This window comes from Haliotis asinina, chromosome 1, assembly GCF_037392515.1.
Source record: "Haliotis asinina isolate JCU_RB_2024 chromosome 1, JCU_Hal_asi_v2, whole genome shotgun sequence".
Classification (NCBI taxonomy): domain Eukaryota; kingdom Metazoa; phylum Mollusca; class Gastropoda; order Lepetellida; family Haliotidae; genus Haliotis; species Haliotis asinina.
Window position 1 is genome coordinate 52,817,520 of NC_090280.1, and position 11,424 is coordinate 52,828,943.

The window sequence follows — 11,424 nt, forward strand, 5'->3', positions numbered from 1 at the left end:
CTGGGAGCCGAACTCAAGATGAACGACTCAAACGGTACAGTGGTGTTAATCAACAACGGAAGAACCTCCTTGAGGCTAGGCCGACCATTAGCGAGGATACTCGGTATGTCTCCTGACGAGATAAAACCAACAACAACCGTCACAGGCACGAAGTTACCCGAACTAGTACCGTACCGAGAGCTATACATTCATCTCGGTCAGGTGAGCACAACGTATAACATTCAAGGAGGCCACCCTTCCACTATACTGAGAGCAGTGCCGGTGAAAACTGAGAAATTCAACGACGGTAGAACCGAGTCGTTTTCACCACGGCAGTATAAGAGATTAACCCAGGGTAACATACCTGAACTGACAATATCGGTGTTAGATATAAATCATAATCCTGTAAATATAGGATACCTCAGCTTAACGCTTCACGTAACATGACCAGCGCACAAGGGCCCGGAGTGAAAAAATGTGTCAATATCGGGATCTCCGACCTCGGAGACACACGCGGTTTCGACGCTCCCGGAGTAGATGGTAAATCGTACGCCTTGCAACTGAAAAACAACATTTACAAACGCGTTGAAATCCCCTCCGGTGGAGCCCTAAGTGATATAATAGATACCACAGGAGCAACAGCCAACACTAAGTACGCCCTCGTCAACACCGGTGATGACAACTGGAGAATATACCCATCATTCGGAGGTAAACTGTTCGACTTAGACGATGTTGAGAGCACTACCGTCGTCAAAAACAAACCATATATGCTCGTCTTCACCGAAGATGACAAGTGGGTGTTGTTACCCGATAACAAATGGTTTCTCAATATTAGACTCGTCTCCCCTTACGTGTTCACGGATAACAAAGACAACCATCTAAACAAAGTCGTGAACAATGGAACCCTGCTCGTGGCTTACGTCCCAACTCAGAGACGTAGCATAGTCGTCAGCCCAGTCAACACTATAGCAGCCCACATGCTATCGAGTAAACCAGCCATGCAAAACGTGAAATTGCAGTTGGTGTCTGAATTCGAAGGCGTGGTTAAGATACTAGAGAGTCTACCGGCAAACTCAACACTGTTCATCAAAGTCTACCTAGGGGAACCATCGGGGAATGATATCGAGATCGTGAAGGGGATCAAACTCGGGTGGGTGAAACGACACCAGTTTCAAGTTTGCAACGTTTACGTGCGGGTGGGTGTCGACTCCAAGACCAGTCTGCAGGGGGTCAACGTGATCGTAGAAAACAAGATATCACTAATCAATATCTTCCTGCCTGACAACATACACTTCATGGGTATTAAGTTAACCCCTGAATTATTATCAGAAAACCAGTTGGAAATTATATCATAATAGTATAATAATGACCAGTCATCATCCCAACACTACGCTTAACGACCTGGGAGATACGGAGGGATTCGATCAGCCTGGTGAGGAAGATGAATTATACATCCTGCACTTCAAAGACAACGTGTACAAACGGGTGCCGTTATCAGATTTTAAAGAACCCAAATGGCTGATCAACTTAACACTCGCCTCACCTTATATCACAATAGAAGGAGATAAATATAAATTAATCTCTAAGATTAGGAACAACGGCATCTGGGTCGGGGATTTCATTCCGGAGAGGGAATTAGTACACTTACCACATGTTGGTCACAAAAAAAAAGGGTTAGGTGCTTATCCACCCTCTAAATTAACATTTAGCGAATATCTTCCTAGCATATCATCCCCTTGCACACTCATCATAGAAGTCTTCTTTTATAAAAACACCCCACTAGTACACCAAATTTTACCCGGGGTGTCAATACAATGGTTGGACGAACACCTAGACCAATATTGCCGTATTGTTATACAGTGGGATACCCACGGGGGTACTATAAACCACTTAATAAGCCTCCGTGGGGTTTCTATTACAACAGGAAATTTTATTTACCTCTCACCTATTACCCTGGGTAATCTACACCTTGTAGACTTCAAATACATTAATAGAGTATTAACTGAAACCCAATTAAAATATCTTTCAAAATATATATTATAGGATGGGTCTGTACCCAGTCGTAGAGGAAGTAGCGAAGACATTGGAAACTGTAGATGGGTTCCGCTTGAGGCAGTTATGTGATGTGAAACGCCAACTAGAACAAGACCGTGACACGCGGAAAGCTCTATGTAAGAAGTACAATAGAGCTTTCAATATCGTGGACGGGGCTGACACTACCCTTATGACAACCAGCATGGGACTAGGGGCGGCAGGAGTTGTGTTGTTAACCACCATCGTGGCTGCACCTATAGTTCTAGGTTTTGAAATAACAGCTGGGATAGCGGGGGTGTTAGGGTTGACGCTTAAGTTGGTATCACGCAGACTGCATCGTAAGGCATTGAAACACGACGAGATCAGGGTTCTGGCCGAAGCAAAGCTGAACACAGTTAGTGAGCGTATTTCCACGGCACTCTCTGACAGTAAAATCTCAGAAGAGGAGTTTCGTTCAATCCTATCTGAACTCAAAAAATATAACGAAATGAAACAAGATATTCGATCCAAGTCTCGTAAGTCTGCTATCAGCGAGGACGAGAAAAAAAAGTACATAGAACAGGGAATACAAAAAGCCCAGCAAGCCTTTATTATGAACACCAAAGAGATCGTAGGCGGTTCACGTTAAACTGTTTCATCGATATAAACGTGACATAGGGCGCCAAAGTGAGGTATCTATACCAGCCGGGGGAACACGAGGGCGATAGCCGTAAGCGAGCCACCGATCCTATATGGTCGGTCAAAACTTACAACATAGATAAAGTGGATATGAAAGCCGACGAACCTAACTTATACTACTTGAGGGATGGGCCGGGTAGGGGGTTTGTAAGAGAAGAATTATTGATCGTACCGTACGGCACAGTGTTACCGCCTGCCAAGTCACGGTAAACGTGATGGCGTAGCTTTGTAGTAGGGGCAATAATAGCAAGAGCTAAGGGTCCCACCAAAGCCTCATTTAGTAAATGAGGCTTTTTAGAGGGGTTTTTGAAAAGTGTTTTCGGACTGTCATTCCCTATACTACTGGTGATCTACAAGGGACATGAATAATCTGTTAGAGTCTCCCTGGAAAAGGTAGAGGTGATCTACAAGGGACATGAATAATCTGTAAGAGTCTCCCTGGAAAAGGCAGAGGTGATCTACAAGGGACATGGATAATCTGTTAGAGGCTCACTGGAAAAGGCAGAGGTGATCTACAAGGGACATGGATAATCTGTTAGAGTCTCACCGGAAAAGGCAGAGGTGATCTACAAGGGACATGGATAATCTGTTAGCGTCTCCCTGGAAAAAAAGTAACCGAACCTGAAAGTTCTTTAAAATACGAATTATAAGCGTGAACAAATCAAAAGTGATTGAAAGATATCTGCCATATTGTTCATTGAGGATACTAAACGACCTTCCGTATAATACCATTTTTATGAAAGGTGTTAATGATTTGGAATTAAACGAGTGAAGTTTGATACTGAATCTTTCATGTTATCATGGTATTTCACGGAAGCTAGTTTAGTATTCTGTTTATCACTCTGCAACAGGCACTGATAGAAACTGCGACGAAATTGCCTACAGTGTGATGACTCAGTTTTCTGCGTATCAACGTATCCATGTCCGAGTAATAAAATTGTGAATTAAAAATTAAGACTGTTTGTAAGAAATTGCATATTTACAATGACTTTACCGGTGTGTGAGTTTCAACAGTATGTATTAGGACTTTTATGGACTTGAAGCTTGTATCACGTTACTGTTTTCTAGACATGAACGAAGAATAATGTCTATAAATGTATTGATATGTCTGTAAATATGATTTCTGTTGTCTTTGAGGTGCGTATGCCGCTTTCGCGGCACCTTTATGTATGAAGAGAACCAGAGCAGCTTCTGCTTGTATGGTGGAACGCTCAAAAGTCACAGGCACGATGACCTGTTAATTCCGATTCTTCAGTTACAGATACTGGCACGCCTTTCCAACACTTTTGGGGTCGGTTGGGTAGCCCACAAGTTAAGGCATTCGCGCATCATGTCGAAAGTCTGAAACAATGAAACTGAAACAATGTGTGAAGCCCATTTCTGGTGTCGGCACCGATAATTGCTACAATCGGCTAAACACTAGACACGCAGACGGACTAAGTCACTCACTGTAACACCTTTCTCCACTCTGCCGCAGGAGAGAGTTCACATTTATTACACATTCGAGAATACACATATGTAGTCACACAAATACGTACGTTGAAATTCACTGGGCGATCAGAACGAGTCCTTGGTGTCAATTTTTTTGTTGTGGTGTTAAGTCACCATGGTTTGAAAGAATATGCAGAAAACAAAAGCATTTCGATAATCAGACGAAAGGTCTTCTCAAAGCCGACCCGTGAAGGTCCCGGGGTAGAATAGGCCTTCAGCAACCCATGCATGCCATAAAAGGTGACTATGCTTGTCGTAAGAGGCGGCTAATGAGATCGGGTGGTCAGGCTCGCTGACTTGGTTGACATATGTCGTCGGTTCCCAATTGCGCAGATGGATGCTCATGTCGTTGAGCACTGAATTGTCAGGTCCAGACTCAATTAGTGACAGACCACCGCAATATGGGTGGGAAATTGCTGAGTAAAAGTAAACTCACTCACTCTTCTCAATGCCATTGGTTTGAACTAAAAAAATAAGAAGCGTTTTAGGAAGATGTTATTGAAAACTGGGAATACCACAGACTAGTTACCACGTCCCACTATCTTATACCTGTCAAGGATCACATTGGTAACGAGCAAAGGACAAAATATGGGACGGGTATCACTGAAGCTAAAAGAAGGACGGCGCATATCGTTTATCTATGTTGTACGTTAAGGTCTCACTTGCCGGGAGTCACTCTGATAACCAATATAGGACAAAACATAGGACAAGTACCTGGGAAGCGAGTAGAAGTAAAGTGCATTACGTTTGTCTGTATTGCATGATTATACCTCATGGCATGGCCAGTTGTTCACTGGTCACGGACGATGGGGGAGGGGAAGGAGGAGGAGAGGGAGGGGGCACATAAGTTGTCCACTGGTTTAAGAGGGGACATAAGTTGAAGTTGATGCACCATCAACCCATGGACCTCGAGGGACCAGTGAAAAACGTATTTATTTTACCAATAAACACCACAATGTTAATTTTAAAATATTTGAAGCACACTTTTCTTGCCATCGCCAGATTTTGCAGACAAGAAAAACAGATTTGGAGCTCACTCCCTTCGGTCGATGTGCGTGTGCAAAACATCGGCAGTTTCCGTTCATCATAAGTGATTCAACGTTATTCGAGATGAAAAACATATTACCAAGAAGTACCAAATGGGTTCGGCATTGCCAGAGAGGCCAAATAAATAAGCATAGAGGTTCCATCAACCCATGGGCCCCATCGCATCGATCTTAACAAACACCACAATGCTAATTTTATTGGATCAGAACGAAGCAACAGCCCAAACAGTACTAATACGGAGTACAAATTGAATTTCCAGAAGTTCTGCATTTTCAGCAGGTCTCATAGAAAATGTTACTCGCTTGTAAACGGGGTCCACTGATTGACTCAGCCAATAAGAAAGCGACATTTATCTGTGAGGTAGGATAAATACCTTTGTGGCATACTCGAAACTGGCGAAAATGCGTAAGTTCACTCACTCAGTTCAGGTACATTTTTTTATGTAAACACAAACACGTGAAGATATGCCAGGAAGTGCAGCACGAATTCCTGGCGTAACTATTGATCACATTCATCGCTCATCCAAACCACCCACTCCTATAGGCATGGCAAAGAGAAGTCAAGAAATACATTTAGCGTGAACTGGCCTTCCACAGACCACAGTTTGGTGGTGCCGAAGGGACACCACATTGTACAACGAATATACCGCACAGGTTTGAATAACTGACTGATTTCTAGATCCGTGACTTGCATAAAGAGCCGTGATAAGTAGTGTGTCAGGATGACATTGCTGTGAGATCTAGCCTCAACATCCTCCCGTAGTGCTGTCATTGCCCTGCTCCCCTTGAATCAACACTGAGACAGTCGACACGCACAGTGCTGTTTATTAACAGGGATCAGGACTATTGGTTGGGGTGATCACCTCTTCAGTTTCGAAGTGTACACCGTTGTGTGTTGAAGAAAGTTAGTCACAAGCGTTCCTCGCACGTACTGGTCAAAATGGAAGTTCAAGGGTACGTATTTGTTCCTGTCATTATTCTGCGTCAGTGCAATGCTTTTCCGTAGTCATGTTTCAAATGACGTCACGATTGTACGTGTATGCTGTTAAATATTGGGAAGTAATCGTTTAATTTAAACTTGCAAAAAAAAAAATGCAACAGCAGCTTGTCTTTCACTTGCGCTGTTGCATTGATATCATTTATCTAAATTCGACTATCACTCAACTAAATGGATTTCGTCCTTTGCGAGGGTTAGAATCTATGATGTCGATACCCAGATTGATTTGTGGGCATAATAGTCATTTTTGTAAGTAGCACGAGGCAGGCTCTTCACACAAATGAATACAAACCATCATGACATTCAAAGAGGCGTTAAATCAAACCCAACAACTGATTCTTTGTAGAACCTCCGAGATTCTGGACTATCGGAATGAGAATGGTCATGGATGGTCCTTCTACAAAAATGACGGTCTTCTTCGGGCGATTAATACAACGCTTGAAGCAGATATGGAAATGATCCGCAAAGTTCAGAAGCTGGAACTGAGGGACGATGATGTCTTGATTGCGGCTTATCCCAAATGTGGTAAGATCCCACGCTAATCAATGGATTGTTTGAATTAGTAATCTGTTGTGCGAATGTGTTTGTGTCTTATTTAACTCTGTAGTAAGCAGTGGATTCTGTGACACAAGAAACTCATCATCTGGAATGAACGCATCCATCCAGCAACTTTGCTTAACATAACCTCTTTTGTGAGCTATGCCCTGTGTAGATCATGTTGACCGAAACACAGTCACCATTCAGACAGGTCCAAACCCTAAATCAATCACACTATGCTGTCTATTCTGATCCTTCCAGGTACCCATTGGTTGTGGGAAATCGTCACCATGCTCAGGGCCGGGAAATCTGAGTACAACAAGAAGGCTAAGGAAATCGCCATGTTGGGGATGCCGAAGTATGAGCGGGCTGATGAACTCCCTTCACCGAGAGTTCTGAACTCACATCTATATTTCCGTCATCTTCCGGAAAAGCTGGTGGAAAATAAAATAAAAACAATCTTTATCTTGCGAAATCCAAAAGATGTCAGCGTATCCTTTTATAATCATCTCAACGGACTAAAAATGAACGGGTTTAACGGGACATACTCAGAATTTCTGGATCTGTTTCTGGAAGGCAAAGGTGGGTGGCTGTGTTACGTCACAGCACGTCTCATGGTCAGAGTTGGATGATACATTTGTATTTGTATCTCCGTACATTAGCTTGTTAATATTAATTTGAAGGCATGACTGCTATGTTTACATAACATTAAATTTTACAGAAAAAGCAGATAAAATACTTGAAGTGTCCTTGTCTTCAACAGTTAAACCTGATATAGGTCACGTTGTCTCATACAAGGTGCCACATTTCACTGTGCAATGTGTGAACGTGGTTTGGAAACCGGACATGATTACAGGCATGTTAGGGCCATACCCGTCCTCGTGGATTTCAACACTTTTACGAAGCAACATGTCTAAATATACTTTGAACCAACATTCAACCAGCAGCTCATCAGAACGTTCAAAGCCTCATCTCGAATTCAGCTCGTCGGAGCGTTAGAGATCCCTATTCAGACAGTGCATCATCATCTGGGACCTGGGACCGTGAGTCGACTGATATGCCTTTTCAAACATCATTAAACGCCCACTCGTCCATACAATTTATGATCAGATTCCGAAATTTGTTATGGATCTCAATGCATGCAATTATATGTAAAATTCTGACAACAAATGTAACGTTACACCAAGGAGTTTTACCGAGTCAGAGTCTATAGTAACGCCTTTCCTATGGAATTGGGTGATGGATATGCAGACAACTTCATTTCACTGAAAAGAAATTTGGTTATACAAGAACAAATAGCATGTCCATTAAGATTGCATTGCCCGCAATGTCTGCGTTTCCGTAAGAAAACCTTGTGTATGGATACCGAAATGCCCTTTCTGCAGATGTAGTAGATGGGGATGCTGGTGCTTGGGTCAAGGTAGACCTTCTGTCACTTTCTAGATCCATCATGCTGCTGTCTTCGGGTGATTTGCACACGTTGTGATGTTTTGGTTCAGTGAGGAATGAATGTTCACTGTTCTCTGGTGCCTAATTTTGGTTTTAGACTATGCGAAGTCCTGTGTCTGACGGCGGGTTTTAACTCTCTGAGTGGCTGCTGCCTTACTATGCAATGCTCTAACGTGCTACTCTGCCAGTTTGTTCGGTTCAAACGTTCGGAGATGATGATGCACTGTCTGAATGTGGATCATTAATGCTCCGACAAGCTGAATGTATTTGATATATAATCTCCCAGGGTCTGAATTTAGGCTAAAATGTGTTCCTTTCAGAATGTAACTTTAACTGCTTTGAAGTATTTCTTCAACAGTGTTTTCCAATCGTAGCAACAATCAATATACTTCAATCATCTCATGGTATTTCGCTTCATAACTTAATCTGAAAAAGTGGATCACAATTTCAACATCACTTTTTGCCACAGTTGTAACTATTGTGGCAGCGACTGTGCAGTTCAGCTTGGTTGAGATGGCGAGTTTCACAATCTGAGAGTAACAGTATTTACATACATGCCATATAAAATCCCTTCCATGTTTCAGTGGTCTGTGGTGATTATTTCGACTACGTGAAGGATTGGCTGCAAGTGAAAGAGGACAACCCGGACTTGCCAATGTTAACGTTGTTTTATGAAAACTTGAAACAGGTTTGTAGTTGACCTCGATGTCTTATCAACCTCGATGCCTGCTGTTACAAGGTTTGAGAAGGGTCGGGCTTGGTAGTTGGGGAGAGAAGCAAGTGTTTTGTCAGTTTGCTTTTCTGGTTATGTTTAGAAGGAATATCATTAGTTCCTAGGGTATGTCGTGATGTATCTTTCATAATGGAACTTATTTGTTTTCTAAACGTACGCTTACCTTTAATATACCGGACTATTCTTAATTCCAGCTTTGTATTTCTGGAGGATCACCTTTATTCCTTTGATTTTAGGATCCTGTTAAAAACATCAGAACGGTTGCCGGGTTCATTGGATTGTCCGTCACTGATGAACTTTGTGAGCAAATAGCAGAAGCATGCAGCTTTAAGAAACTGAGGACGGCTGACACTGAGGTCAAACAGCATGCCGCTAATCCGCCCGACATCTGGAAGGAGGGTCACCAAGGAGTGTATAGAAAAGGTGAAATTGGCCTTTGTCCCTGTTTCTCATTGTTTTCTTAATGTAAATTAATCCATGATCGGGGATAGTGTAGGTCCAAGTACTAATACTGTTACTTGTGAGACACGCGTGGGTTAGGGTAGGTCCAAGTACTAATACTGTTACTTGTTGTGAGACACGCGTGGGTTAGGGTAGGTCCAAGTACTAATATTGTTACTTGTTGTGAAACACGCGTGGGTTAGGGTAGGTCCAAGTACTAATACTGTCACTTGTGAGACACGCGTGGGTTAGGGTAGGTCCAAGTACTAATACTGTTGCTTGTTATGTGTCACACGTGGGTTAGGGTAGGTCCAAGTACGTTGATACTTGTTGTGAGGCACACGTGGGTTATAGTAAGTCCATGTATGTTTGTACTTGTGAGGCACGCGTGGGCTAGAGTAGGTCCAGGTATGTTGTTATTTGGTGTGGGACACACGTGGATTAGCGTAGGTCCATGTATGTTGTTATTTGCTATGAGACACACGTGGGCTAGAGTAGGTCAATTTCTCTGAAACCATTTGTCTTGTGCCTTTGAGTCCGACAACAAACGTGCTCTTGAGACGTTCTAGTCGAAAGAGATTATGAGCAAGCATAGTAACATTTTCAAAACGTTCAAGGACAATGTTAACGGGATTCCTGCCCTGCCCAACACCACAGTGACGGAGATTAAAATGAAGAACACTAATGGTGTACTTAAGGAGGTATTCATGTATTGCTGACTCTATCGTGCCATATAAACCTGAGGAGTGCTTCTCCCTATATATTAGGCATACCTAATGGAAGCTCTTGCGGCCACCGGTCGAACAAAATTGTAGGGGTTAAATTATCTCTTTACAGTAAGGCATTTTCTCATTAAATTGACTTCACCATCACTTCAGATGTTGTTCCGTACCTCCATTACATGCTCATCTAATTATCCGCCATTGACGGTTACGTATATGAATGTATAGTAAAGCAAGCCTCGATCTTATTTATCCCCACCCTCCGGTCTCGGGTCTTATGTTCCCAGCCATAGCCTCTGAAGTCTAAGTCTTTATCCTACACTCACCCTTGGACTTCAGAACGTATGTGCTGTTATTTTATCAGGTGAGGTTGGAGACTGGAAGAACTGGATAACGGTTGCCCAGAGCGAAAAATATGATGACGTGATTGAGCGCCGATTTGAAGGAAGGAGCATTGTATTCACGTATGAATAACCGGTTATGTGGTGTCCATTTGGTTGTGGACACTGGATGCCAGTTATTATCCAGATATAGATATAAACGTTTATCTTCATGTCGTATGTTTATGTCAAACGATAGAGTAACCTATGACCTTTTCACATGGTATTGTTGACACTGAAATCGTTGTAAAGTTGGGTTACTCAGTCAGGGTGATTCAGTGTGAGTTGTGTTTTACGCCGTAATGAACAGTTATCCGCATTATATATACCTTTTGCATGTCCACGCAAGAAAGAGACACATGTCTAACTGAATATTTACAATGTAGTAACCGGTATTTGATTTTTGCACTGCATGTTTTTAGAAATGCTACAGACTTGGTGCCTGTATCATGTATTACTGTTTATGTGACATGTGACCAAGAATAAATGATGTTTATTAAATTAAATATATTTTCTGGGTGAGTTTGTTTTTATTCCACTTAGGAATTATGTATGAGGAACGCCAGAGCTGAAACAACTGTTGCTTGTTTGGTGGACCACACGAGCATGTTTCGACCCCTCAGTCACAGATATTTAGCACTCCTTTGCAATAATTTGGCAATTCCTTACAGTGATATTTCGGCCATAAGCAAGATTTCAATATTGTTGCACATTCGGACATGTCAGGACACAAAGAAATAGACATTCCCTTCCCAGAGATGTTACGAGTCACGTCTTCATACGGTCCTTTCATGGTGCGAGTGTTCAGGATTCGTGAATTGTTGCAATCAGCGGTGTTGTTCCAAACGTGATAATTCTTAAGGGAAGGGTAATTTCCGTTTGTTTCGGGAAAAATAGACCTTCTACACCTGCGCGATGCGCAAATGTTACTTCTTGA

At 42.5% G+C, this 11,424-nt stretch overlaps 1 protein-coding gene across 1 annotated transcript; it reads left to right on the plus strand.

The window, feature by feature from the left end:
• Positions 1 to 5,965: 5,965 nt before the first annotated feature.
• LOC137293863 (sulfotransferase 1C2-like) lies at positions 5,966 to 11,002 on the plus strand. The gene is made up of 6 exons (XM_067824640.1): positions 5,966 to 6,182; positions 6,572 to 6,750; positions 7,024 to 7,344; positions 8,796 to 8,899; positions 9,181 to 9,367; positions 10,472 to 11,002. Exons 1-6 carry the CDS (start codon positions 6,169 to 6,171, stop codon positions 10,579 to 10,581), a joined length of 915 nt encoding a protein of 304 aa, XP_067680741.1. The 5' UTR covers positions 5,966 to 6,168; the 3' UTR covers positions 10,582 to 11,002.
• Positions 11,003 to 11,424: the final 422 nt, after the last annotated feature.

What these genes read in the sequence shown, in the direction of transcription:
- LOC137293863 (XM_067824640.1), top strand. An exon ending in TGCGGCTTATCCCAAATGTG is followed by an intron (nt 6,751 to 7,023) that starts GTAAGATCCCAC and finishes TGATCCTTCCAG; the next exon opens with GTACCCATTGGTTGTGGGAA. An exon ending in CCAAGGAGTGTATAGAAAAG is followed by an intron (nt 9,368 to 10,471) that starts GTGAAATTGGCC and finishes TTATTTTATCAG; the next exon opens with GTGAGGTTGGAGACTGGAAG.